This window comes from Fistularia commersonii, chromosome 22 (genome assembly GCF_037954325.1).
Source record: "Fistularia commersonii isolate RoL2024-O1a breed Wild chromosome 22, RoL_Fcom_v1.0, whole genome shotgun sequence".
Taxonomy (NCBI): Eukaryota; Metazoa; Chordata; class Actinopteri; order Syngnathiformes; family Fistulariidae; genus Fistularia; species Fistularia commersonii.
Window position 1 is genome coordinate 14,395,446 of NC_141305.1, and position 27,055 is coordinate 14,422,500.

Sequence of the window (27,055 nt, forward strand, 5' to 3'; positions counted from 1 at the left end):
TGAACTCATTCCTGATCCTAGCTGCCTTTGACACTTCCAAAAAGAAACTCACTATCCTCATCTCTGAGATCCTCAACAAAAACTATCAAACCAAAGATGATAAATCTCGAGCTCTTTTGAGTTAAGGTAGATGAGTCATAGCATTGCTCAAATATAGGATCTTATGTGTGATTGTGTGTGAGATAACGGGATCAGGTAAGATTTGTCTGAAACAAAAGCAGGAAATTAATCAAACATATATTCAGGTCTATTTTCTTTACATTTTTACATTTTCTTTTTAATCAAGGAAATTGTATGCAACTGGTTTCAGTGACGTAATGCGCAACTGGAGGGGGCCCCAGTGGTTGCAGAATTCTAAGCAGCCTCCGCTTGAATAGGGGGCCCTGCTCAATGTGGAGATTTCCATTTTATTGAATTGTCAGTAGGGCTCCTTACTTTTATTTACTTTTCCTCATTATGTTTTCCCCTTTTCTCAACAGTTTAAGTCTGATTGCAATGGTATCTATATTTCCTGTTGTCTTTTTTAAAAAACAAGGACAGGGACAATGATAGAAATCAGACAACATGACCGACTGCAGAGAGTGTGTGTGTGTGTGTGTGTGTGTGTGTGTGTGTGTGTGTGTGTGTGTGTGTGTGTGTGTGTGTGTGTGTGTGTGTGTGTGTGTGCGTGTGCGTGTGTGTATGGGTGTGTGTGTGCGTGTGTGTGTGGGAGTATGATGTTGTGGCCAGTGAATCTCCCGCTGACATGTTTTCAGGTTTTCATTTCCTTAAGTGAAACCCCTCTTATGTGTGAGATGAAATGGAGCATAGCGAGTGTGAGTTTGAATTCTCAAGTCATTATCTAAGAATGTCCAACTTGAAAATCATTCACTTGTTATTCAGACAAATATTTTTGGAATTAGTTAATTTTATTTACGTTGCAGTTGTTATGTGACTAAAAAGCCTGTACTCTGTATTTTTTTTTCAGCATCACTTTTTTCTTTAATGTTTTTTATCTTTTTTTTTTTTCTAAAGACCCTCCCTATCATTCGACTGCTCCCTTCTGAGGTCTCGACCACGAATCAACCTCCTCCATCTAACCCTATTCTCTATATTATCTTCTCTCACACCAACTAGCTTTATGTCCTCTTTCAGTACATTCATAAATCTTCTCTTTGGTTTTCTCTAGGCCCCCTGCCTCGCAGTTCCAACCTCAGCATCCTTCTGCAAATATATTCAACTATCCCTTCTCTGTACACGACCAAACCATTTCGGTCTGGCCTCTCTGACTTTGTCTCCAAAATATCCAACATTTGCTGTTCTGCAACTGAACTTATTCTTGATCCCATCCTAATCACCCCCAAAGAGAACGTCGGCATCCCCATCTCTGCTACTTTCGCCTCTGCTTCCTCTCTTTTCCTCAGTGCCAATGTTTCAAAACCTCAGAGCATCGCTGGTCTCACCGCTGTCTTGTACACCTTACCTTACCTTTTTTTTTCAAGATATGTACAATAATATCAGCAGTACAAGCAGGTATTGGGTTTAAGATGAACTATTACTCTTGAAATTTTCTTAAAATGCTCATATTTACAATATAATAATTCACCAAAAATACTCTTCTACTTTCTCAACCTCCAGATGGTTTTCCATATTTCACGTACTTACTTATTATTCATGTGACTCTTGTGTGTCCGTTTGTTCGCCAACCTGCCCCGCTTATGTGAGCAGAAGCCCACCAGCAGATGGAGCTGCAGGGCTGCCAGATGCTACAGGGCTGGTCGGACCAGCTTCCGTCTTTCAGCCTGGCAGAATGTTCTCATCAACTGCCCTTCATCTGCCAGAGCAACAGAGGTGACTCCGATCGACCACATCATCCTCAGAAATAAAACCTTTGAAACATTACATTTAAACTTGAGATACATATTTACTGTTGTTATCAATGTGGGTTTCAATTCATGCATCCTACGATAAGGATGTAATGACAGTGAATACAGTAATAGAGTTGAACATTTTCTCCATAAATACATAAATAGATAAATAGGTAAATGAAAGTACAGCATGTTTAACTGACAACTTTGAATTCCTTTGGGGCTTTAACCAGGAGAAGAGTCAATGCTTATGGCCTTGTTACTGAAGTACTAAATACATTAAAACTAGGCTCTCAACCTGTCACAAAGACATATGAATCCACACACACACATGTATATGTGCGTGTGTGTGTGTGTGTGTGTGTGTGTTTGTCTGAGTAGGAGTACGATGTGTGTGTGTTTGTATAAATAAAAATATATACATACAACCATACACATACAAACATACATCTGTTCAGGGTGGTGATACTGTGGAACCATTTCTCCCAACTCTTTTCAGTGAAGCGTGCTACCATCATCATACTAATGCTCAATGTTTCTGCTGCAGAGCGTTATCTGAAGATGAAACAGATGAGTGAGAGCCATGGCTCCAAGTCCACAGCCTTCATGGAGCGACTGATGAAACTCAGCAACAACAGCCAGGTAGATTAGACCAGGTCACACTCCCTCTCCCACATTACTCCGGCTGCTTCTGCTTTCGCTGTAAATCTGTTGGAGGTCAAACCAACAAATGATTTGTAACCCCACCATGCTAATCTAGGTCAAGATTAACCCGTGAGAGCTTTGGGTTACAAGGGCTGCAGAGTTCCCCCAATGATGGCCTCATCCAGTTTGTTTTAATACCTATTCAATAATACTAATAAATGACCATCGGAATGACAAATGGAGTAAGTCCTAAATTAAATCAATGACCGTTAAATATGTTTGTGTCAGGTAAAATTCAGATTTCTGACTTTGGAGTTAATTGATTCCTAGTTTTAAAACATTCTATGGTTAGTTCTTCCTTTCAGTTTTTCTCTTCAGCGAATCAACCTTCTCCTTCTTCTTCTTCTACTTTTGGCTTTTCCCTTTAGGGGTTGCCACAGCATATCGACATTCTCCATCTAACCCTATTCTCTGTACTCTCCTCTCTCCCACCATCTTACTTTATATCATCTCTCATTACGTCCATAATTCTTCTCTATGGTCTTCCTCGAGACCTCTTGCCTGGCAGTTCCAATTCCAGCATGCTTCAACCAATATATTCACTGTCTATGACCCAACCATCTGGCTAATCTGACCGTCTCGCCAAAACATCTAACATGTGCTATCCCTCTGATGGACTCATTCCTGATCAAGTCCATCCTGGTCACTCCCAAAGAGAACCTTAGCGTCTTCATCTCTACAACCTCCTGCTCTGCCTCCATCTTTTCATCATTGTAACTGTTTCAAGGCCATACAGCATCGCTGGTCTCACCACTGTCTTGTACACCTTTCCTTTCATTCTGGCTAACAGTCTTCTATAGTACCCCTGACACTTAAGTCCACCCATTCCAACCTGCTTGAATGTGTTTCTTTTCCTCTTTTCCACACTCTCTATTGCTATGGACAAGTATTTGAAATCCTCCAACTTCCTGATCTCCACTCCCTGTAGCCTCACAGTTCCACCCGGGTGCCTCTCACCAGTCAAACATACTTCTCTGCCACTCCAGACTACCTCTCTTGGCACACTGTCATATGCTTTTACTGGGTCTACAAAAATGCAAAAGCAGCTTCCTCTGGCCTTTTCTGTACTTCTCTATGAGCATTCTCAAAGCAAATACTGCATCTGTAGTACTCTCTCTAGGCATGAAGCCATACCACTGCTCACAAATGCTGATTTCTGGTCTCAGTCTAGTTTCCACCACTCTTTCCCATAACTTCATTGTATGGCTCATCAACTTTATCCCTCTATAGGTGCCAGAATTCTGCACATCCTCCTCATTCCAAACAATGGACACCATCACACTTCGTCTCCATTCCTCAGGCATCTTCTCACTCTCGAAGATCCTGTTGAATAATCTAGCCAGAAACTCTACCGCTGCCTCTCCTAAGCACTTACACACCTCCACAGGTGTATCATCAGAGCAAGGTGCCTTTCCACTCTCCATCCTCTTCGATACCTTCCTCACTTTACGTTAAATAATCTCTGCTACTTTGTGGTCTACAATAGTCACCTCTTCTACCCTTGCCTTTCTTTCATTTTCCACATTCATCAGGTCTTCAAAGTACTCTTTCCATCTTCCCATCACTCTTCTAGCATCTGTCAATACATTGCCCCCTCTATCCTTAATCACCCAGACCTGTTGTACATCCTTTACGTCTTTGTTTTGCCAACCTGTATGGATCATTCTCTCCCTCCTTACTGTCCATCTGAGCATGCACGTCATCATACGCCCTTTGTTTTGCCTTTGCTGCCTCTACCTTACGCTATATTTCCCTGTAGTCATGTCTGTTTTTGTCTGTCCCCTCAGGGTCCCACTTCTTCTTCATTAAGACTTTCTCTGTATATACTCCTGCACTTCCTCATTCCACCACCAAGTCTACTTATCTACTTTTCTTCCAGTGGACACACTAAGACACTCCTACCTGTCTCCCTGATCCCTGATTGCTGTAGTTGTCCTTTCATCTGGAAGTTCCCCCTGACCACCCAGACCCTTTCTCAACTCCTCCCTGAAAACCATACAACACTCCTCACTTCTCAACTTCCACCACTGTGTCCTCCGCTCCGCCTTTGTCCTCTTAAGCTTCCTTGTCACCAGAGTCATCCTACAAACCACCATCCTATGTTGTCTGGCTACACTCTCACCTACAGCTACTTGACAGTCACTGATCTCTTTCAAATTACCTCATCTATACAAGATGTAGTCTACCTGTGTGCTCCTACCATCATAGAAGCACACACCGTGAGAGCAACCTTTTTTTTTTTTTTGAATACGTTACCCTATGTTCACATACGTTACCCTATGTTCCAGTCTTTTCTGGAAAAAAAATATTCACTACAGCCATTTCCATCCTTTTTGCAAAGTCTACTACCATCTTTCTCTCTTCTTCATCACCTCTATTGCTTGCACCAATACGCGCATTATAGCCTCCACCAATTACCACTCACTAATCTCTGGGGATATTCCACATAACTTCATTTAACTCATTCCAGGACATCTCCCTTTCCTCTATCCCACCTGTGGGGCATAGTATAGGCAGTATATCCACCTTCCTTCTCTGCATCATGTCAACCAACTCTACCTTTTCCTATCATCATCCCAATATCTATAGTCCCTGGTGGCTACCTGATTGCTGGCAGGAATCAACTGGATTGTCTTTTGGCATCACTGATGCTCACAGGGAGTTCATAGAGGTGACTAATGAGGTTGTTCTCAATTGTGAAGCTCACACCATGAATGTGTGACTCTTCAGGGGGCCCTTCCTTTCCAAAAGAAAGGATAGCATCCTTTCTGCTCCTTCCGTTGTCCTTCCTCAGTCAGTCGGGTTTGGAAAAGTACACTTTGAAGATGATAGCTGTTTGTCACTCGGGTCATTCACTGGAGTGGTTATCCATGAGGGTTCACACATTCCAGGCAAAGTTATTTTTGGTGTTTCAGACCGCATGGTGGTAAACCCTCTGGATGCAGTGGTCCAGGCGGGATGTTTTGAGACATGCTATGTTTATGGTGCCTTTTCTAACTCGTTCCCCTGCTGGAGTGAGCAGAGTAAATCCTGCATAGGGCTACTCAGTCATGGGTGCTAGTGCCAACAAGCTCTTTCTGCCTCGGTCCAAGAACTTAGCAAGTGACTCTAACACCCACGGCCTGTGTGCCAGGTAATGGCTGGGGGCTATCAGACTTGCTGTCCTGCCTCATTCACCACTTCCTGATTGCCGCGAACTTTTGATCCTTGATGTTAAGTGGATGGCCTCCCATTCAGGATGACACCTGTGCATTGTTTAATATGGGGAAGTTGATGTGCTTGCAGTCACCAGACTGTCCTTGGCAAAGGGAATCCTGGATCCAATAATATGGAGACCATCACTACTTCAGACCACCCTCTGTTGCAGCCTTCATCCGCTATCAGTGCTTGCAATTATAGTCTTCCTTCGCCACTTTTGCTGTTGCAGCCCTTGAGATCGCACTTTTGCCTCAATTTGACCTTGCTGCGATGGGCGACCCTACCAGGAGCTTGAGCTCCAGGTGGCATCACTCTCAAGATCATTGGAACACACAAAGTTTATATATACACACGAAAATATATATACAGAGAGAGAATATTTTGCCAATATTTATTTTATTTAGTGTGATTTTAAAGTAATTTAATCTTAAAGACATTTTCTTGTGATTTAATGCTCTTTTTGAGGATTTATAACTTATTAATGAGTATTTTAAGCCAATCTGTTTGATTTCATATTATGCTGATTTTAAAGGCTGGAGATTCGCAGTTACGCTGGAGGCACTAGAGATCGTTGATGGCTGAGAAGCCGGGCGAGCACAGGTGGCCAAGCAAGAGACACTAATGTTCACTGACAAGGGAAAGGAGCAAATGGGGAGGGTTGGTGTTGGAGACAGAAAAAGACCAAATAGTGAGAGATAGGGAGACAGAGGGAAATTTGAGAATGACCCAGCGACCCGTGAGACTCAAAGCTACAGGTTTTTAGCCTGTATGATTGCCCGTAGCCAGGTCCAGCCACCTGCTCCCAATGCACAGCAATCTGCAGAAAGATTGACCAAGCGCACACCTGCCATGAGCACATCACTGACACCGCATGATATCCAGTTTATGACTTTTCATGTTTAATACACAATGCACTGCTTTTGGTAAGCCTTGAACCAGGCTTGAACTTGAAGTTTCATGTCTGCATCTGTTATCCTCGTTTCCTCCTTAGGCCTTCCCAGGGCAGCAGCCACCAGTAATGAACAGCCTGTCCGAGACGTCGGCCCTGCTGGACTTGTCCGTCCAGGCACTCAAGGAGACAAAGCAGGATGGGTTGGAGCCATTAGATATGCTTTCCCTCATCCAGCTTATGTCAGTGGCGGCGGATGCCCCCTCTGAGCTCCCTGAGGCCACCAACCACAGTCAGGAGCTTGCACAGGGCTTGAGTCAGCACTTCATCAACCTGGCTGACAGCCTCATCAGCCAAGAAAATGCATTCAAATGGCAGGCCATCAAAGAGGTACCCAAGCCTCATTTTAACACCTGGTGCAGGAAAAAAAAGTCATGAGAAACAACACACACACACACACAGAAAAGTTAGTTATCTCCTTTTCAAGGTGAATAGATATGAGGGCATTGTTAGGATGATTATTTTAGCATTGTCAGATATGTTTTCTTAGCCTTGACATAGGATTCCAACTCATATGTGATCACTCAAACATGGAATAAAACTTCTGAAAACCCATGTGTGACTATCAAAGGATTTGAAATCCTTGCAGTGATCAAGGCAGCTGCTAAATGAAGAATCCTCATGCTTTTTAAGCTTTTAAATGAAAGTAAAATCCAAACGATAACAGGCGATTATTTTTGACCTCAGTGATTAGTACCATTTGGCAGGTTTCTATGCGAACTAAGATGTACAGAATTTTCTAAATGTCTGCAAAGAAAAAGTAAAAAAAGACCTGCTGGAAACAAATATTTCCGGAAAGGAAATCGGTTTTCCTCTGATAATCAGAAGAGTTCTGAGCTTATTAGGCTGTTACTCAAGGCTATGCAGAAGTACTGCAATTTGTTGTATATTCCTTCCTTTTTGGTGTTGTCAGAAATGAAGCCTTTTTTTTATGTATTATGATATGAGATAAACGGTCATTTTTGGCTCAACTTACTTAAATGGTCCATTTCCATATCCTACAGTTATTTAATCCTTCATCCAAATATCCACAGACACCATCCATCAGGTCTGTTGATTTATTTATGAGTGCATTAATCTAATTACGTCATTCACATTTAAACAGAAGTTGTGAAATTCTGCATGAAATTTTAATTTGGAGTTAAGATGGCATATAAAAATAGTGTCAGAATGTCTTTTCATTTATATGTATTAATATTGTAGTAGATATTGAAGATGATTGTCAAATAATTAATTTTATGTTTATTCAATAAGGACCTAAAGAGATGTAAAAAAAAAAAAACAGCCTTGAATTTAGCAGCTCATTTCTTTAACAAAGGATTCCTGCCAAGAATGTTTCACTTGCGAGCCTGAGTACCCCTGATTACCTTATCATACGGTCAGGAGGCTAATACACATTCATACAAACACGCACGCACGCACACATGCACGCACACACACTCAGACACTCAGACACACACACACACACACACACACACACACACACACGCACACACGCACACACACACACACGCACTCGCACTCACACACACACACAAACATACATTTACGTGCTGCTGTACAGGATTCAACCACTAGAGGACAGTCTGTTTCCATGCATTCAGACATACTTTAAAACGTTTAAGAACAAGACTGGAATCCATCCATCTCCACATGATTTTTGAAATGTGGAATGCAGAACTGAACTGGCAAATATGCAATAAAATAGAGAAGAGTTGAGTAGATGTAGCAGATGAATAATTTGTAATATTACCAAACAAGTAAAAAATGAACACAAAAAAAAAAACAACAAAAAAATGAGTTGAACACACAAAAAATGAGAGGAATTGTTAAAATCATTGAGGGAATGTGAAAATACAGTGGAGATGATGCTGAAAAACATTAGCTACAGGAGTAGCAATAATAAGTAGATTTTTTTTTTTCAAAACATTTTGCACTTTTTGACAACAAAAGTGGGTGGTTCCCAACATATACAATCATTTATTACATGCCATTACGTTACGATTTATTTTTACTTGATTCATGGCAGATTATTTGCTTCCGTCTTAATTTTTGATAGAATTCTGTGACATTTTTGTCATATTCCTTTAAGATCTTTGGTGACCTGGTTTGATGACCTGATATATACATATATAAATATATGTGTATTTATCAGATCATCACGTATATATATATATACATATATATTTATAAATAGGGATATGATACTTAATCATTTATTTTATATCATATATTTTCATTGAGACATTTCTTAACAATTGAAACATATGTGTCAACATGCATATTCAGTATGTTGGCAGGGAGAGTGAGTGCCATTTCCTCCCCTCAATATCGAACTCTGAAACCTTTCCAATCCATTTTCCATGGGCGTCTTTTCTTGTGTCACTTGTGTCTGCAGTATTGATGAGTGTAGATGTGTATGGAGGCTGCCTCATGACATGTGTTGTGTTTCTATCAACGCACCCTCCCCGGCCTCTCAGCACTCCAAGGCCACCTCAGCCCAGACTCAATAGATGAGCATCCTTTTGAAAATAAATAAATAAGTAGTGGCAGTGCATTCTCCACAAACCTTGCCAGCCCCACTGCCATCTCTATAACTAAAGCTTGCCTCTTGCAATTCTGAAAGTGCAATTTCAAAACAAATAATAGTGTAATTGTGCCGTGCACTATAAATCCAGATTTTGTGTCTTTGGCAGTCTGTCACCTGGAAAATTATGTTGAAAGTTGTTCTTGTCACTGATGTGTTTTAGGTGGTGAACAGCCCCATGGATGTAGTCAAGAGCATTGACCGGATGGTGACCAGCTTGAGTCCATACTTGATGGCAGAAACCGATCACCTGACCATTCACAGTCCCAACATCAGTGAGTCACGCATACACTGGCATGCAGGAAATGTAGCTGAAGGCGAAGGAGTGCAGAGGCACAATGTGCTTTAGCCAGGTCCTGTGGCTGCAGAATTTCACAGGCTGACCTTCAATAGAAAAAAGTCCCATCCACTGATACTGTCAGATTATTGACATGGAAATGGAGGTTCACAAAAAAATTCTCCAAGTATTAAAAAAAAAAAAGGTTGCTCTCACGGTAGTTTTCAAAAAGCGGTAGTTCTGACAAATGTAGCTTTTCAAAACTTATGATGGGATTTTAATTGCTGGTCATTATGTGCACATTATGTTTGCTAAAAGTGTTTGACCTTTGAAAAGTGAAATACAGTTCAAGTTCATTTTACTGACAAAAGTTCAAGTGTCAAAATATCTTTTTATATGCCAAGCAGTGTTGGTTGCTCTAAAAGTTATATCTTGAATTACAATGGGAAAATAAAAAATAAATTACATAAAACAGGCAAATTTCAGCATGACATATAGAGAAAAGAAACTTTTTTCACTGGAGGCAACTGATGTATCATCCTATTTTATTTTAAAGGCACCCATGTTTGAGGCAAACCTGAGTCCAACAGCTCTGTGGCTTCTCTGCTTCCCATGTTTTGTCTATGCAAACCAGCTTGCAGTGCACTGACTGCTACAGGCTATGTGGATCTTTGTGTCTGCATGCTACCTTCCATACATTTTAACCAACTTCTTATTCATTTATTTCATATGTATGCACTGATATAATCTTCTTCTTCTTTCGGCTTTTCCCGTCAGGGGTCGCCACAGCGAGTCAACTTTCTCCATCTCTGTATCTTCCTCTCTCACTCCAACTACCTTCATATCCTCTCTCACTACGTCCATAAATCTTCTCTTTGGTCTTCCTCGAGACCTCCTGCCTAGCAGCTCCAATTCCAGCATCCATCTACCAATATATTCACCATCTCTTCTCTGTATATGACCGAACCATCTCAGTCTGGCTTCTCTGACCTTCTCTCCAAAACATCGAACATGTGCCGTCCCTCTGATAGACTCATTCCTGATCCTATCCATCCTGGTCACTCCCAAAGAGAACCTCAACATCTTCATCTGTGCAACCTCTAGTTCTGCCTGCTGTCTTTTGGTCATTGTAACAGTTTCTAGTCCATACATCATCGCTGGTCTCACCACTGTCTTGTACACCTTTCCTTTTATTCTGGCTGAAAGTCTTCTATCACATAGTACCCCTGACACTTTTCTCCACCCATTCCAACCTGCTTGAACCCGTCTCTTCACCTCTTTTCCGCACTCTCCGTTGCTCTGGACTGTTGACCCTAAGTACCTGAAATCCTCCAGCTTCTTGATCTCCACTCCCTGTAGCCTCACCGCTCCACCCGAGTTCCTCTCATTCACACACATATATTCTGTCTTGCTGCGAATAACTTTCATTCCTCTCCTTTCCAGAGCATACCTCCACCTCTCTAGATTTTCCTCTACCTGTTTTCTGCTCTCACTACAGATCACAATGTCATCCGCAAACATCATGGTCCATGGGGATTCCTGTCTAACCTCATCTGTCAGCCTATCCATCACCATTGCGAACAAGAAGGGGCTCAGAGCTGATCCCTGATGGAGTCCCACCTCCACCTTGAACTTCTCGGTTACCCCTACAGCACACCGTACCAGTGTCTCACAGCTAGCATACATGTCCTGCACCAGTCTAACATACTTCTCTGCCACTCCAGACTTCCTCATACAATACCAGAGCTCCTCTCTTCGCACCCTGTCATATGCTTTTTCTAGGTCTACAAAAACGCATTGCAACTCCCTCTGGCCTTCTCTGTACTTCTCTATTAGCATTCTCAACGCAAATACTGCATCTGTAGTACTGTTCCTAGGCATGAAGTCATACTGCTGTTCACAAATGCTGACCTCTGCTCTCAGTCTAGTTTCCACTTCTCTTTCCCATAACTTCATTGTATGGCTCATCAACTTAATCCCTCTATAGTTGCCACAATTCTGCACATCCCCTTTATTCTTAAAAAATAGGCACCATCACACTTTGTCTCCATTCTTCAGGCATCTTCTCACTCTCTAAGTTCCTGTTGAATAAACTAGTCAGGAAATCTACCACTGCCTCTCCTAGGCACTTCCACACCTCCACAGGTATATCATCAGGACCAACTGCTTTTCCACTCTTCATCCTCTTCAATGCCTTCCTCACTTCACTTTTACTAATTTTTGCTACTTTGTGGTCTACAATAATCACCTCTTCTACCCTTGCCTCTCTTTCATTTTCCACATTCATCAGCTCTTCAAAGTACTCTTTCCATCTTCCCATCACTCTTCTAGTATCTGACAATACATTCCCCTCTCTGTCCTTAATCACCCGGACCTGTTGTACATCCTTTCCATCGTTATCTCTCTGTTTTACCAACCTGTATAGATCATTCTCAGCCTCCTTACTATCCAACCGAGCATACAAGTCATCATAAGCCCTTTGTTTTGCCTTTGCTACCTCTATCTTTACCTTTCGCCGCATCTCCCTGAACTCCTGTCTGTTCTCTTCAGTCCTCTCAGTATCCCACTTCTTCTTCGCTAACCGCTTTCTCTGTATACACGCCTCTACCTTACGCTATATTTCCCTGTAGTCATGTCTGTTTTTGTCTGTCCCCTCAGGGTCCCACTTCTTCTTCATTAAGACTTTCTCTGTATATACTCCTGCACTTCCTCATTCCACCACCAAGTCTCCTTATCTACTTTCCTTCCAGATGACACACCAAGTACTCTTCTACCTGTCTCCCTGATAACACTAGCTGTAGTTGTCCAATCATCTGGAAGCTCTCCCTGACCACCCAGACCCTTTCTCAACTCCTCCCTGAAAACCATGCAACACCTTTTCAGCTTCCACCATTTTGTCCTCTGCTCTGCCTTTGTCCTCTTCATCTTCCTTGTCACCAGAGTCATCCTACAAACCACCATCCTATGCTGTCTGGCTACACTCTCACCTACAACTACTTTGCAGTCACTGATCTCTTTCAGGTTACCTCGTCTATACAAGATGTAGTCTACCTGCGTGCTCCTACCTCCGCTCTTATAAGTTACCCTATGTTCCTGTTTTTTCTGGAAAAAGATGTTCACTACAGCCATTTCCATCCTTTTTGCAAAATCTACCACCATCTGTCCCTCTGCATTCCTATCCTGGATACCAAATCTGCCCATCACTTCTTCATCCCCTCTATTGCCTTCACCAACATGTCCATTGAAGTCTGCACCAATGACCACTCTCTCATTTCTGGGAATATTCTGCATCACTTCATCCAACTCATTCCAGAACTTCTCCTTCTCTTCAGATTCACATCCCACCTGCGGGGCATAGCCGCTAACAACATTGAGCATCACACCTTCAATGTCCAGTTTCAGACTCATAAGTCTATCTGACATTCTTTTCACCTCTAGGACGTTCCTAACAAACTCCTCCTTCAAGATTACTCCTACTCCATTTCTCTTCTTGTCAGTACCATAATAGTACAACTTAAAGCCTGCTCCTTAGCTTCTAGCCTTCCTACCTTTCCACCTGGTCTCCTGGACACAGAGTATATCCACCTTCCTTCTCTGCATCATGTCCACCAACTCTCTACCTTTTTCTGTCATAGTCCCAATATTCAAAGTCCCTACTCTCAGTCCCAGACTCTTTCCTTTCCTCCTCTCTCTCTGCTTCCGAACACGCACTCCTCCTCTTCTTCTTGTTCTTGTTCTTCGACCCACAGTAGCCCAATTTCCATTAGTACCCTGTAGGTCATCAGTACCAATGGTGGTCGTTGTTAACCCGGTCCGCGACCGATCCGGTATGGTATAGTTTTGGTTGACTCGCATATTTGGTTTTGGCAAAAGTTTTACACCGGATGCCCTTCCTGACGCCACCCTCTGCATTTATCCGGGCTTGGGACCGGCACAGGGAGACACTGCTCCGTGCCCCCCCAAGGCAGGCTTGGAGAGGCACAGGCCAGTGCCGCCCTGAGGCTGCATTATGCACTGATATAATGCAGAGCATAAAGCATTGTTAAAGACTGGCCACTGAATAACTGCTCATTTTCACATGATATGAAATACGTTTTGATATTCAAAATTAGTCTCCTGAGTTAACAAGAACACGAGCAGCTCATGCACAGTTAACGGTTAAATTCACAATTACTTGAATACTCTTGTGGCTGCCTTCATAAACCTTGAAAAATTATATCTCAAGACATTTATACTGGCCATTTTCTGGATTCCGATTAAAATGAATTATAACAATCTGGCCAATGTGAAACAGTCACGTCTCAACATTTATCAGGGGCATTTGTTTTTTCTCTTTTTTTTCTACTTAATGAACAATGAATATTGGTAAATGGTCTCCACTTATAAGGCGCTATCATCACCTTTGTGTCTCAAAAAAATATATAAGTTGATTATATTCACCCATTTCCATACATACTCACACTCACCAATGTTGGCAGAGCTGCCATGCAAGGTTCTCACCAGATCATTGAGAGCGACTGGGGCTCAGTTTCTTGTTGGGCTGCAAACTGAGCCGCCTGCAATTGAACGCCAATTTCTGATCGGAGGGAAGCGCGCTGTATTAACTGATCAACAGCCCCCCCAAGCTTTTATCACAAATTACCATGCTTCCAATTCCATGAGTAGAAATCCAGGAACATTTGTGCCTATTTTTTGTTCCCAGCTTCCTTAGTACATGCAAAAACATATGTGAAAAAAATGCTAACTTGCCCTTATTCATCCTGGCTTGAATTCTTTTAGAAGACAGTGAACAAAGAGTTTCTTTATCAACCCTTTTGTGTTTGACATGTCTGAATATTATTATAATTTCTTCTCGTTCATGGTAAATTCGAACTCTCCTGGCTAATATCTGAAATGATACTTCCTTTGCGGCAAAAAACAAATTACTCCGCTTAAAATAAAGCTAAATAGTGTTGAAATAGACCACTTGAACGACTCTGGAAAAAAAAAAAAAAACACCCAAATGAACTGGATGGATAAGGAGAGTCTGGTCACTTTTCCACTGACAACTGACAGCTTGACTCTCAATTCATTTTTCATCACTGTATATCCCAAATGCATGGCTGCGCTGGCCAAGACATTGGGCAAGACAGGGCACCAGTTGATTACAGGACCAATCACTGTTTCTTAACTGATGTTCTTCAATTCTGTCTATTTTTGGATTGTGGAGGGAGAAAAAGGAAACGCTGAAGAAAAATCCACAGAGACACAGACAGAAAGTGTAAACTCCACAAAGACATGCTCCTGGAACATTTCTGCTGTGATCAAATCGATCAAAATCATGTAAATCTATTCCATGTAAATGTATCAAAGATCTTTGCCATATTTTAGATAATTATGGCTGTTCAAAACCATTGTAGTTTTTCAAGAAATTTGAAAGAAGACAATATGAAGTATTTTTCTTTGGGAAATGTGTTATTTCTTTGGCACTGATAGAAGATTGAGGCAAAAAAAATCACCTCATAGATTGCTGAAATAAACAATGGTGAAGGAAATAAAGTAACACTCAAGAAGCAATATGCTTGAGTTGTCATGGCAACATCATTCCTATGAAGCCTAATCAATCCGGATTACAATCACGGCTACACCCAAATCGATATGATGATGCGTCATACAATGATGTTTATTTATCACTCCATGAATTGCTTCTACCTCCCTGTTTGTAGAAGTGGCAGTCCAGCTTCAAAACCTGCAGGAAACATCAAGGGGATCAAACTTCTGCGGGCCAGAAATAGACAAACACGCCAACCAGGACTGCATAACCGTACCACATCAGAACATGCAGGATCTCCACAATAACGGTAGAGAGCCAATCACTTTCTGCCACTCTCAGCAGTCACTTATTCTGCAACATTATCACAGTGATACAAAGAGCAAAGAAGTATCTGATAAACTTAAGTCTCTGAACTAATGTAGTGGACAAAACGCTAACGACTGACTCGTGATTGTGATATCACATGGTTTTACAGTGACATGCAGACGGAAGCATATCGTTTGGTTTTGCCACAATGAGTAAATTCTTAATTACGTGCGTTTATCAACTTGGTGCAAAGCGTGTTGTTATGTTGAATATGCAGGATTCTATCAGCTCACATTGGTCAACATGTGGTATGGCTCTCTGCGGCCTCTTTTCCATCCTGAAGAAAACATCACCATGGTTCCCACAGTCACGGACGGCAGCCAGAGGTAATGTACAAGCCAGCAAATGAACAACTAAGTTATCAATTTCTTCAATCTGTTGGAGATTGTAACTTTTTTCACATATTCTATGCATTTTGCTATTAACCTGGTGGCTCAAGTCAGATTTGTTATTTCACAATAACAGTAGTTTTTTTTTTTTTTTTGTTGTTGTTGTTTAATTGATTTTAATTGATTTTATTTTATTTTATTTATTTATTTATTTTTCTGGGGGGATTAACCTTAACAATGTAAATCGTATTTTTAAATTCATCTTCAAATGATGCCCTGAAAGTCAGTATTCATGGACAACAGGAAAGGCTTGCCATTTTGGAAAATGAGTTTGCATTCTCAAGAGAGATCTGTATTATAATTAGTCAACACTGTCTTTAAATCAAAAAATCAGAATCCACTGTATATCAAACAAATGCTTATTATCCAAAGCATGTTCCACATGGCTTCATTATTGAACTGAAAAATGCATTATAACTGGCTTTATGAGTAGATCAAAATGCTTGTGAAACATGCTTTTTCTTTCACACTTGCACAATCTCAACTCTGACCGTGTTTGAAGTTGCAATCTTGTTGAACCTGCTGTATTGTCCCAAAAACAACTGGGAGGTGTGGAGCTAACCAGAGCAAAATGAAATTAGGAATTAATGGACGAGATGAGCGCCTATTGACCCCAGGTGAGCAATTAGAACCAGTTTCCCAAGTGCAACAACAAACCAAGGCAGTGTTGACTTTGTTTTCTACAGTAGAATAACTGTCATTTGGAAGTATCAGCAGAAAAAAACAGAAAAAAAGAAAATTATGATTTCAATAATAAATATGTATATATGTTTAATTTCATTTATCTATTGTAGTTGTATATCATGTATCTGTCAAGTATGTGATTTCTTAAAGTAGCACTGCAGCAAATTATCTGCAGGAAGATGAGCTGACACAGACTTGGTACGATGAGTTTTAAAATGCAGCTGGTGTTTTTTGAACAAGAAGCTGAATGGCTGGGTCTGCTTCCCAGGTCATTGCACTTTCCATGATTACAAAGAAGCTACAAAGTGGGTAATCCCTCGGTGTGTTTTTCAGTGTATCAGTAATGCCTATATCATTATCATAGCAAAGATGTGCTGTAGATTAAAACTATGAATTAACTCTAAGATAATAGTATAGACAAAAAAGATCTAGTTATCTCTTTTCAGAATTAAATCAAACAAGTCCAAACTCTGAAAAAAGGTGTCAAGATGTCATAAAATATTACTGTACAAAATCTCAAATTAAAGAGATGGCCTCCTCTCCTGACCACCTGGTGCTGACGATCATTACTGATCATGGAGGTAACTTGATTTAAAAAAAAAAAAAAGAATCAACCACAAAAACAGAAAAAAATATTCCTGTCATCATTTGGGGCTGTTTGGCTTCATGCACTTCAGGATCTTCAGAAATAATAGTAGTTAATCTGTCAGTTGATCGAGGGAAAGTCATATCCACGTTTCACAAAAACCACTTTGTGATACAAGTGAAATACTAATGTAAACAAAAAACGTAGAAATTCTGCTTTATATTTTATATTATATAGTATTTTTCAATTGTGTTTGTATTTTTTCTGGATAGATATTTGTGTTTTGGGGATTTTAACAGATTATTTCTGCATATTTCATGCTACTTATTGGATTTTTTGTTTTTGTCTTTTTTCACTTAGCTAAATTTTTTGGCCTTTTTCCATTGTTTTGTGTAAAACCAATTCTTTTCTCTATTGAAGAAGCATTTAAAGGGCAAACTTGCTTGGATATTGACTGCAAAAATCTTGGAGGATGACTACCAAGCAATCAGTATTTTTCATTAATTCCAATAAAAACAAAAAAAAAATTCTTGCTGTGATTTATTTTTGTTTGTTCAATTGAAAGTCAAAATTCATTTTTACCCTCTTCCTACAACTATAAACAACCCATTACCATTTATTTGCATTAATATCAATTCCTAGCTAAAATACTTTCTGTGGCAGATTTGAGGTTTTTGCATTTTGTTTTGTTTTTCAGCAACCTTGATTTTTTTTTTTTTTTTTTCAAATTGTAGTCATTATTTTCTAACCTATTTTTTTTTAAAGAACGTACTTGACAATACATTTGCTAATGGGTGAGCATGTGTACATAACCAGGTATCTCGGCACTATCCTCGGATCTCCTGTCATCTCCACCACAGTGCTTGGAGATAACCAGCTGGTCAGCACAGCTGTGCAGTTCCAGCTCCATCACAGAGTACAGGTTAGCGAATGAATCTAAAATATTTCCTCCTTGAAACTTAATTTATGCAGCAAACATTCTTCTCCTGATTGATTTTTTTTTTCTCCCGGCAGAGCCAAACTGGCATTTTGTATGAGCCTGTGTGTGCGTTCTGGGACTTCAATCTCAAGTAAGTTGTGTTCCTTGGAGGTCTGAGATTCCTCTATAATACCATGCTATCTTTTATGTTACATCAAAAAAATGCGATTAATGCTGCAAAAGTTCCAGGCACAAGAATGTTGTAATACTTGGCATGTTTTTATCCAGCTAAATATGTGCTTCTTTTGTCTGACTAGTTCTGAGTCTGGAGGCTGGTGGAATACCAAGGGGTGTGGGGTGCTTTCAAAACAATACAAACACACCGTGTGTTACTGCAATCACACAACCAACTTTGCATTGTTGCTGCAGGTTTATGAGGCCCAGGTAACATTCCTGTTGCCAGCCATCACTTCACATTTGTATAGGCTTTCATCCATGTGCTGCTATTTAAAACCCATATGCTCTCTCTCTCTCTCTCTCTCTCTCTCTCTCTCTCTCTCTCTCTTTCTCTCTCTCTCTCTCTCTGCCTGTGGTGTCAGATAAGCCAAGAGAACGAAAAATCACTGCAGGTGCTGACGTTCATCGGCTGTGGAGTGTCTCTGTGTGGCCTCCTCTTCACCTTCATCCTCTTCATTGCCGTGGGGTGAGTCACAAACATCACAGGGTGCAGTCTATAAAGCGCACGAGGTGAAAAGCATTTAACAAAAGCCCCGACAGATTCACATCAGTTTAAAAAAAAAAACAGAAAAAAATAAACAGCACACAGTACTGGACAGATTGCTGGAAATCATTTTGAAAAAGGCAGTGCGGGACTTTAAGTCAAATATACATTGCTGTTGGTTTGTGCTTGTGCTAGTGTTCCTAAATCGGACCGAACCACCGTCCATAAGAACCTGATTGTTGCTCTGGGTGTCGCTGAGTTACTGCTGATGTGCAGCAACTGGGCATCAGCCAATGAGGTGAGGCTCCAAATGCACTGCACATTATTTAGCCCTGGTGCTTTTTTATTTTGTTGTTTTTTTTCTGTAGGCTATAACAAGACCTGCCAGCATTCCACTAACCCTTCATATTCTTTTGTTTTATTATTATTAAGCTATGCATGTCACTGATTATAAAGTCATTTTGCTAAATAATTCAGAATTCAACATGTTGGCTATAGGATCATTCAGAAGATCACATCTAACTGTTGCTATTGTTAAATGTAATGATGATATAAAGAAAGGTTAAGGTAGTGTTAATAGTCGATCCTCAACATTCCTTAAAAAACACTCCTCGGTAAAAATAAAAATTAAAAATACATATAAGATAATGTCCTGTATGATTCTGTACCATTCAGGAGAACTTCCATTTTGGGGCAGCAGACATGAAAATGCTTAGGATCATCCCAAACTTCAATAATAAGATAATAATAATATAATGATGCTAATCATATGTTCCATATAACATGTATCGTGTGTGTGTGTGTGTGTGTGTGTGTGTGTGTGTGTGTGTGTGTGTGTGTGTGTGTGTGTGTGTGTGTGTGTGTGTGTGTGTGTATATGTATATGTGAATTTTTGAACACGATTGCTTGAAATTTAATTACCGGCAGCTTCTTTCCATTTTTAGATCCCCAAAATATTAAATGCTTTTTAATACGTTCTCAAAAGCTACCCAGCCTCATTAGGATTGCATGTCAAGCACAATTTTGCAAAGAACAGACTGGTAAATCCCATATTAGCCCTTGAAACCTTGACTTATATTTTTCTATTCTAATGTGTGTTGAATTTAATTATTATTTTGACCTCTCAACACAATTTACCTCTATAGATATTTATCAAAAGCTATGTTTTAATAGTTATATGATAAGAATATGTTTTCAAAACAACAGCTCTATAAAAATTAAAATGCATGTGTGTGTGTACGTATATTCAGTATATGAAATATATCAAAGATGGTATCAACAGTACCATGACATGATTTTGATGATTTTAATACACAGGTGGCCTGTTTTGTGGTGACAGCATTACTCCATTTGTTCTTTATGGCCTCCTTCTCCTGGATGTTGGTTGAAGGCCTATTGCTATGGAGCAAAGTGATATCTGTCAACATAAGTGAAGACCGTAGGATGAAGGTGTACTACATCATTGGCTGGGGTAAACTCTAACGTATGCAGCAAATAACTTGGCGTTTTGCAAGGGTTTTTTTCTTCACGCACATTTTTACAAATAATTATCTTTTGACGCATCAAATTTTTTTCCACAAATAAAAGACTGGATTTTTCTTTTTTTTCAAATCCAGCACAAATATAGTAGTCTTCTTTATTCATTGTCTTCCTTCACCTGGAAATGTTTAATTTTTTTATGAAATGATTACTTTTCTTCATGTAGTTTTTTTTTAAGCATAAGGTTTGGGTCATTTGTTTCATACCTGGCATGTTTTCAATGAAATCTATGTGAATTCACACTGGAAATGCCTCCTTTTTTAAAGAACCAAGCAGATAAGAGCTTTTACATTTTTGTCAGGAAAACAAAAATAAAACGAATACATAAATATACAAAAAAAAACAAAGAGCCTCCTCTGCACACAAAATTTCCCTGAAAGAGCACAAGACAGTCATCCCTGTTTTATAGTAAGGAACTTACTCACGGATAATACCATTTCAGTGTGTAAAACATGAATTGTGGTCCAGTCATGATGAAATGTGTTGAATTCAAATGTAGACAATTGCCATGATTTGCCAATAGTAAAGCCATACAGTCTCACACCATTTGAGTGTATTTCAGCGAAGATCTATAACGACCGATGGTCCTCTGCAAAATGCTTTGTTACATTATATTTTATATACGAGCGACCTTAGCTTCTTACAACTGGTTCGGTCCTTGGTGACAAGATTGGGGATTAAAGCTTGAGGCTTAAGATTTCAAAATGTTACGAGACAAAAGTACCTCCGTTTATGGGTCATTTCCAAGGTAATGACTCTGAAAAAACATTCACCATTCCAGAGCTGCTTTGTCCTCTTTTTAATATCTCTGTTTTGAGGTTTATATCAGGGGGTTTATTTCTACTTCTATTTTTATGATCAATGATTTTTCTCAAGCATCTTTAATAACGCAATGATTGCATGTTAAATATATGGAATTCAATCCACAATAGAAGCTCAAACCTCTACCGTCTCTCTGATGTAAACATTAACAACATTTCTATATAAAGGATTGATTTTAGACCATTTCTGTCGTTCTCAAAAGCAGCTCCATTGTGGCATGCTATGATTAATAGAAGGGTTTATTGCAAGCTGACTACAATTATGTATTCTAAAATATAGTCTTTCATTGGCATGTTTTATTTAAGCCTGTTTAAAAAATCAAAAACATCCCGCAGCTGTCCATGTTCCCTCTCTGACTGTGTTATGTCGAGTGTGTGTGTGTGTGTGTGTGTGTGTGTGTGTGTGTGTGTGTGTGTGTGTGTGTGTGTGTGCGTCGCTGGGAACATAGAGTGACCAAGGTGTTTCTCTGAGCTCAAATGTGCCCAACGTTCCCCATCAGACTAAACACACAGGGAGAGGAGGACAGACTAAATAGTCGCATCGACAGATGCTTTTCTGTAAATACATCTACATACCACGTCTCTGCATTAATTTGCTTTCCGTGATGTTTGTTTTGCAGGACTACCCGTTCTTATAGTGGGTGTGACACTAGCAGTGACTGTGAATGAGTACAAGGCCGACAATCACTGCTGGCTCAATGTGAAGAACGACACAATCTGGTCTTTTGTGGGCCCAGTTGTGTTTGTGCTTGCGGTATGTAATTCTAAGTGTGCCCAGTGCCGAGTGTGATTTATGCCCATTTGTCTTTGTGACACCGTCAGGTAGCATCGAGGTTAGGTTTGAATTACCTTATTTTTCTCTCAAAATACCTTGACCTGATTCCATTACTGATTAGGATTATTTCATCTTAAACGTACGGTGGCCCGTTTTTGACCACTTGTTGGCAGCAAAAACAAATACATAACCAACTATTACTCATGTTACTTACAGCATTATGGGTAATTATTTATTTACAATATATCTGCTGGATACACCAACTAGTGCATAAAAGGTGATTCCATTCAGCTCAGTAATGCAATCAACACATTCATTTAGCATGATAGTTTCCATATACATCAGCCGACCAGCTTTTAACAAATACATAACTTCCATTAAAATTAGAAATGGGAGACACATCGTCATCATTTCATTTAACTAGGTGGTATTTTAGCTTCTAGCTCTCTCCCTGAAAATTTGCTAATGTTGCTAATGTTTTTGCTTTGTTTTAGTTAATGATCACAAAAATAATCTTCAAATCTGAATAGATAACATGATTTCTAGCATAATAAACCTATCCCAGCTCATACAGTATAGAGACAGACAACCATTCACTCTCTCATTCACACATCTGGGTACTTTTTCCAGTTAACCTGCTGTGTGTTTTGGGAGTGTGGACAAAAACTCGCGCAAAACATGCCGACTCTTGTCAGAACAGAACCGGGGTCCTTCATGCTGTGAGGCAGAAGCATTAGTCACTGTTCCATGCCCCCAGAATAAGAACGTTGAAGAACTTCTCTTGAAACTTTGATTTCATTAGATAGTGAATTGAATTTATTTGAGCATTTGTGTTTACAATGTGCATTGTTTAAAGAGCTATGTTAGCCCTTTCTTAAGTGTTCTTTCACCACTTTTAAAGTACGTTCATGGTTTGTAGTTTGTTTGCCAGTTTTCTTGTTTTTAATTGCTCTTCTTGTTTGCAAAATTTTCACTTGTCTCACTTTTGAGACACCCTACGCTGCCAAAACCACCAAGATAACAGTAAAAACATTCAGTAAATGTTTTCATTCTTTTTAACTTTGAATTGTTGCCTTCGTTCAACGAGACCTTGAAATGAAGAAGTTGATATAAAGATTATGCCTGATCTTTCAACACATTTTACCTTGTTTATATAATTCCAATGGAATTGACTCCGAAGCCACTTGACCCATATAATGCAGTCAGGATGTTCTGAAACTCGTATAGTGTTTGGTGTTAGTTGGTTTATACCGGTCTTCCAAAGAGGAGCAATGGTGGCTCGATCCCAACGTCATTGGAATTTTACAAAATCTAGACAAATTAGCAGCCATTTAAAATTCACTGTTTGTGTTTGCAATTTATTGTGTTGCTATGTTTCAGCTCACAGCGCTTGTTACCAAATATGACGACATTGCTTCCTGCATGCGTAAATAAGGTCAAGCAGGTCTGCACATATTTCTTCTCCTCTCCATGTTTATGTTGTTTCCCACACCTGCAGGTTAACACGGTTGTGTTGTGTCGGGTTGTCATGGTGACGGTTTCCAGTGCCCGTCGCCGAGCGAAGATGCTCAGTCCAAGCTCAGCATCCAAAATGCAGACCTTTGACCTCACCTGGTGAGATACAATGATTTATTTCCCTCTGTCACATTCTCCCCTACTACTTTTGTTGAACTCTCTTTCATCAAGCTCCACCTCTAGTGGGCGCGCCCTCTTTTTCACACAGACAGGGACACACACATGCACAAATGTGATATTTCATTTCGGTCAAGCGGACTGCCGCTTCGGGAGGCTGCTGTGAGAGGTTTGGGGGCTAATCAGTGTAACACCTGGTCCCAATGCAACTGTGTGTCTCCATATGGGGCCTATATAGCCTATATTATAGGCTGTGGCAGGCATTATTGATGTTGCTGGACCCTACATTACGTAGGTACGTTCATAGTTAAGCTTGGCCACGATATGCAGACATAGACAAGATACAAAAATGCGGTTTAAGTTGAATACTTGGCAAAAGGTCAGTGTAAGTTTATAGTTAAAATAAAATATTGGCCACCTCAGCTGGCACAGTTGGTATATCTATGATCATTGAAGAAGGCTATCACTCTTAACAGAGCTGTAGGTCTCTGGGTTTGTAAGCTCTTTTTGGCGGGTAATCTTCTGATGTTTTTGCAAATCTCATCTTTATTTTATAAAACTGGGAAGCCCTCACCTGAACACTTATGAAGATATCCATCGTAAAAATAACTAAAATCAAGAAATAAAGCAAGACGAATGTATTTGTTTCGCTTTATTAGGTCAATAAATCCCTTTATTGAGATAAAGATTATATGCTTGAAAATGATCTTCCTCAATGCCAGTTATCCAGATCAAGTTGCAACAACAGGTGTCATAAAGACGCTACAGAAAATACATACACTTAAATCAGATATCTGGCCAGAATTATGCATTCATTTCAGTCAGTAACTTCAGCAGAATGTCTGCAAGAAATACGTTACAGAGTGATGGAAAAACAGCATGCCAGTTTTCAGATTTACTTGTCTTTGAAATTTGCCACAAAATGAAGTTAAACAGAATAAGCATGAAAATCTAGTCAGTCCAAATACCCTGTCTTTTTTTTTTTTCATTTCACATTTACATACTGCATATATTGCTGCCTGTCAGTGACTGAAATGGAGGCATAGATTTTGTTGCTAGGTTACAGGGTGAGAGTCGCAACATTTCTCTGAGTTCTGCCACAATATGTACTCTAAAAACCACAATGGATTTTACTGTTTTTCTAAGGAACACATTCTCGGTTCATTTAAATTCTATCGGGCTCATAATTTATCCTATTTGGTGGCCAAACCAGTGACATTATTAGAATTTCTCTTGTTTTATAGCCACACCAGTGACATGCAGCTAGGAGTTGGCTGATGAAGCAGAACAAAAAATAAAAAAGCTAATAATGATAAGATAAAATAAATATTAATATTTATCCACTAATCTGTGTTATAAATGTATTGTCGGTATGATTCCAATTATCTTTACATTTTCTTCAGTGAAATGGTCCAAACTTGCACCTTTCCCAATCCAAATCAGGGCAGGAACTAGAGGTGTGTTAGCTGTGAGCTGAGCCCAACCTCTGCTCATTTTTGTTTCTCAGCATGTTGCCAATTTCATGTTTGGAGAGAGATGTGTAATATAAATAATATAAATAAATTAAATTCATTAAATAAATAAGATGAAGGAAATAAGATACAATAAAATAAGGAGAAGTTTTTAACATAGTATTGAAGCTTTTCTAAGAGAAGGCTAGGCACATGGACCTGTGCTTACAAATAACGGTAAGACCACAAACGATTTTCAGTTTTATAGGAAAATGAGACGAGGCTAATTATAAAGCATCAAGTATTTACAAAAAAATTGACCTCAATTTAATTATTGTCTTCATTTCTTTTGGTTCTCCAGCCAATCAGCAAATTATTATTAATTTTTTTTAATTTGATTTAATTAATTTTTTGTTTGTGTGTGTGTGTGTGTGTGTGTGTGTGTGTGTGTGTGTGTGTGTAAGCAAGAGAGAGAGTTTCATAAAAACAATATTTTCATGGCTCGGCAATTAAGATGTGGGTGTTATATGTGATGATATGATACCAAACAGCTGGCATTAAAACAACTATTAAGTACAAGTAAGGTGTCTCTTGATATTGTCTTTTAAATTCAGCTCTTTTTCTCCGAAGTACTTTTAACCTTTGCACCTTTGCAGATCTCTCCAAACTTTTTACTTTTCTGGCTATTTGCTGCCTGTGTTAGTTACAATTCTGGCACTCATATTGAGGCTAAAATACCTAAAAATTGAAATTGATACTTAAATTTCCTTAAAAACGTCTCACAGTGAGATATGTAAATGAGTTACACCGATAACGTAAACTAACACTACTGTGACAGAAATTCGTTGAGTTGCTTATTCCCATCCCAGCAAAAAGGTTTTAGTGAGCCAATGGTCATTTTGGCCTCAGCGCTATTGCTTTATTTACTTATGATTTATTTTTGGGTAGTTGTTATCTTTTTTCTCAATTTTAGCTGCTGGAGGATCCTTTATTGGCCGATTGTATTGACTTGTGTGTTGCAACGGTTCTTTTTGACTGATTCATCTTTCTCCAGTGCATCCAGATGCCAACCACAAGTTGCAGCAGAGCAGCAGTGATAGTGGCAAATAAAGGATTTTATTGGTAGTCATACAGTATCTCTCTGCAGAAAAATTTAATTAAATTCGAGATGCTTCAAAAATCCCTTTCCCCAGCAGATGTCGTGATTGACGTGACACATCATCTAACTTACATTTACTTGTCCTTCCAACTTTATGATATACACCACCATGCAGTCACCGCAAACAAACGCTTAAAAAAATAAATTTCTGAAATACTGATTATATTCATAGAATAAACATTTTGAATGATTATGGCACTTATTCAGGACTAAATGGTCCACGTAAATGAAGCAGTCAACGTAAACTTGCAGTTGTGGGAACAAAAAGACCAACTGAGACTGCAAATAATAATAATGAATACAATGATTTTCTTTCTTCACTGACTGCAAACTGCATGCTCAATAGATTGTAAATACTACAGTAACACATCAAATGTCCGACTTGTTTTCTGTCACATCTTATACGTTAGAATTTAAATCTGGCCATTTCAGGGGTATACAGCTGTGGAAAGATTACATTCTTGTTTTTTTTTTCCCCACCCGTAAATCTAATTTTCTTTATTTCCAATTGTTGTTTTTTTTATTGCTTCCATGAAATCTTTATTTTGTGTATAACTATATGTCTGTACGTCGTCCTTGAGTGTCGAGTAAGGTGCCTTAAATAAAATGTACAATTAGTATTATTCTTAAACCGAGCATGCAGAGACACTCTCCCCTGCAGAGTGCCGGAGTGCCAGCTCTGGAGAGCTACCTGAATTCAGGAGATTAGAAGGAAACAAATTATAAAAATAAATGTGAAGAGAGGGAAGAGAGTGCTGGCTTTGTCCTTGCAGACAAGCGCAGTCTGAAAACTCAATCTCTTCACCCAGCTGCCACGGTGTGACAATAATAGTGTTTTGAACAAAGGCAACCTTTTCTGCCTTGCCCCGTGAAATGGTTATTGGCTGTATAAACCGTGCGATCATTCAAAGACTGTT

At 39.5% G+C, this 27,055-nt stretch overlaps 1 protein-coding gene and 1 pseudogene across 1 annotated transcript in view; both read left to right on the top strand.

Annotated features, from left to right (window-relative positions):
• adgrd2 (adhesion G protein-coupled receptor D2) overlaps positions 1-27,055 on the top strand; it is a 49,600-nt gene that overhangs the window by 4,203 nt on the left and 18,342 nt on the right. The window contains exons 5-18 of the mRNA XM_086169865.1: positions 1,708-1,830; positions 2,395-2,489; positions 6,742-7,029; positions 9,450-9,561; positions 15,269-15,403; positions 15,680-15,788; positions 17,938-18,043; positions 18,136-18,191; positions 18,358-18,484; positions 18,640-18,743; positions 18,957-19,059; positions 20,079-20,232; positions 21,742-21,875; positions 23,395-23,510. Coding sequence (XP_086025991.1) covers positions 1,708-1,830; positions 2,395-2,489; positions 6,742-7,029; positions 9,450-9,561; positions 15,269-15,403; positions 15,680-15,788; positions 17,938-18,043; positions 18,136-18,191; positions 18,358-18,484; positions 18,640-18,743; positions 18,957-19,059; positions 20,079-20,232; positions 21,742-21,875; positions 23,395-23,510 — 1,762 coding nt within the window. The remainder of the gene's footprint in view (positions 1-1,707; positions 1,831-2,394; positions 2,490-6,741; positions 7,030-9,449; positions 9,562-15,268; positions 15,404-15,679; positions 15,789-17,937; positions 18,044-18,135; positions 18,192-18,357; positions 18,485-18,639; positions 18,744-18,956; positions 19,060-20,078; positions 20,233-21,741; positions 21,876-23,394; positions 23,511-27,055) is intronic.
• Positions 10,126-12,609, top strand: LOC147221777 (uncharacterized; annotated as a pseudogene).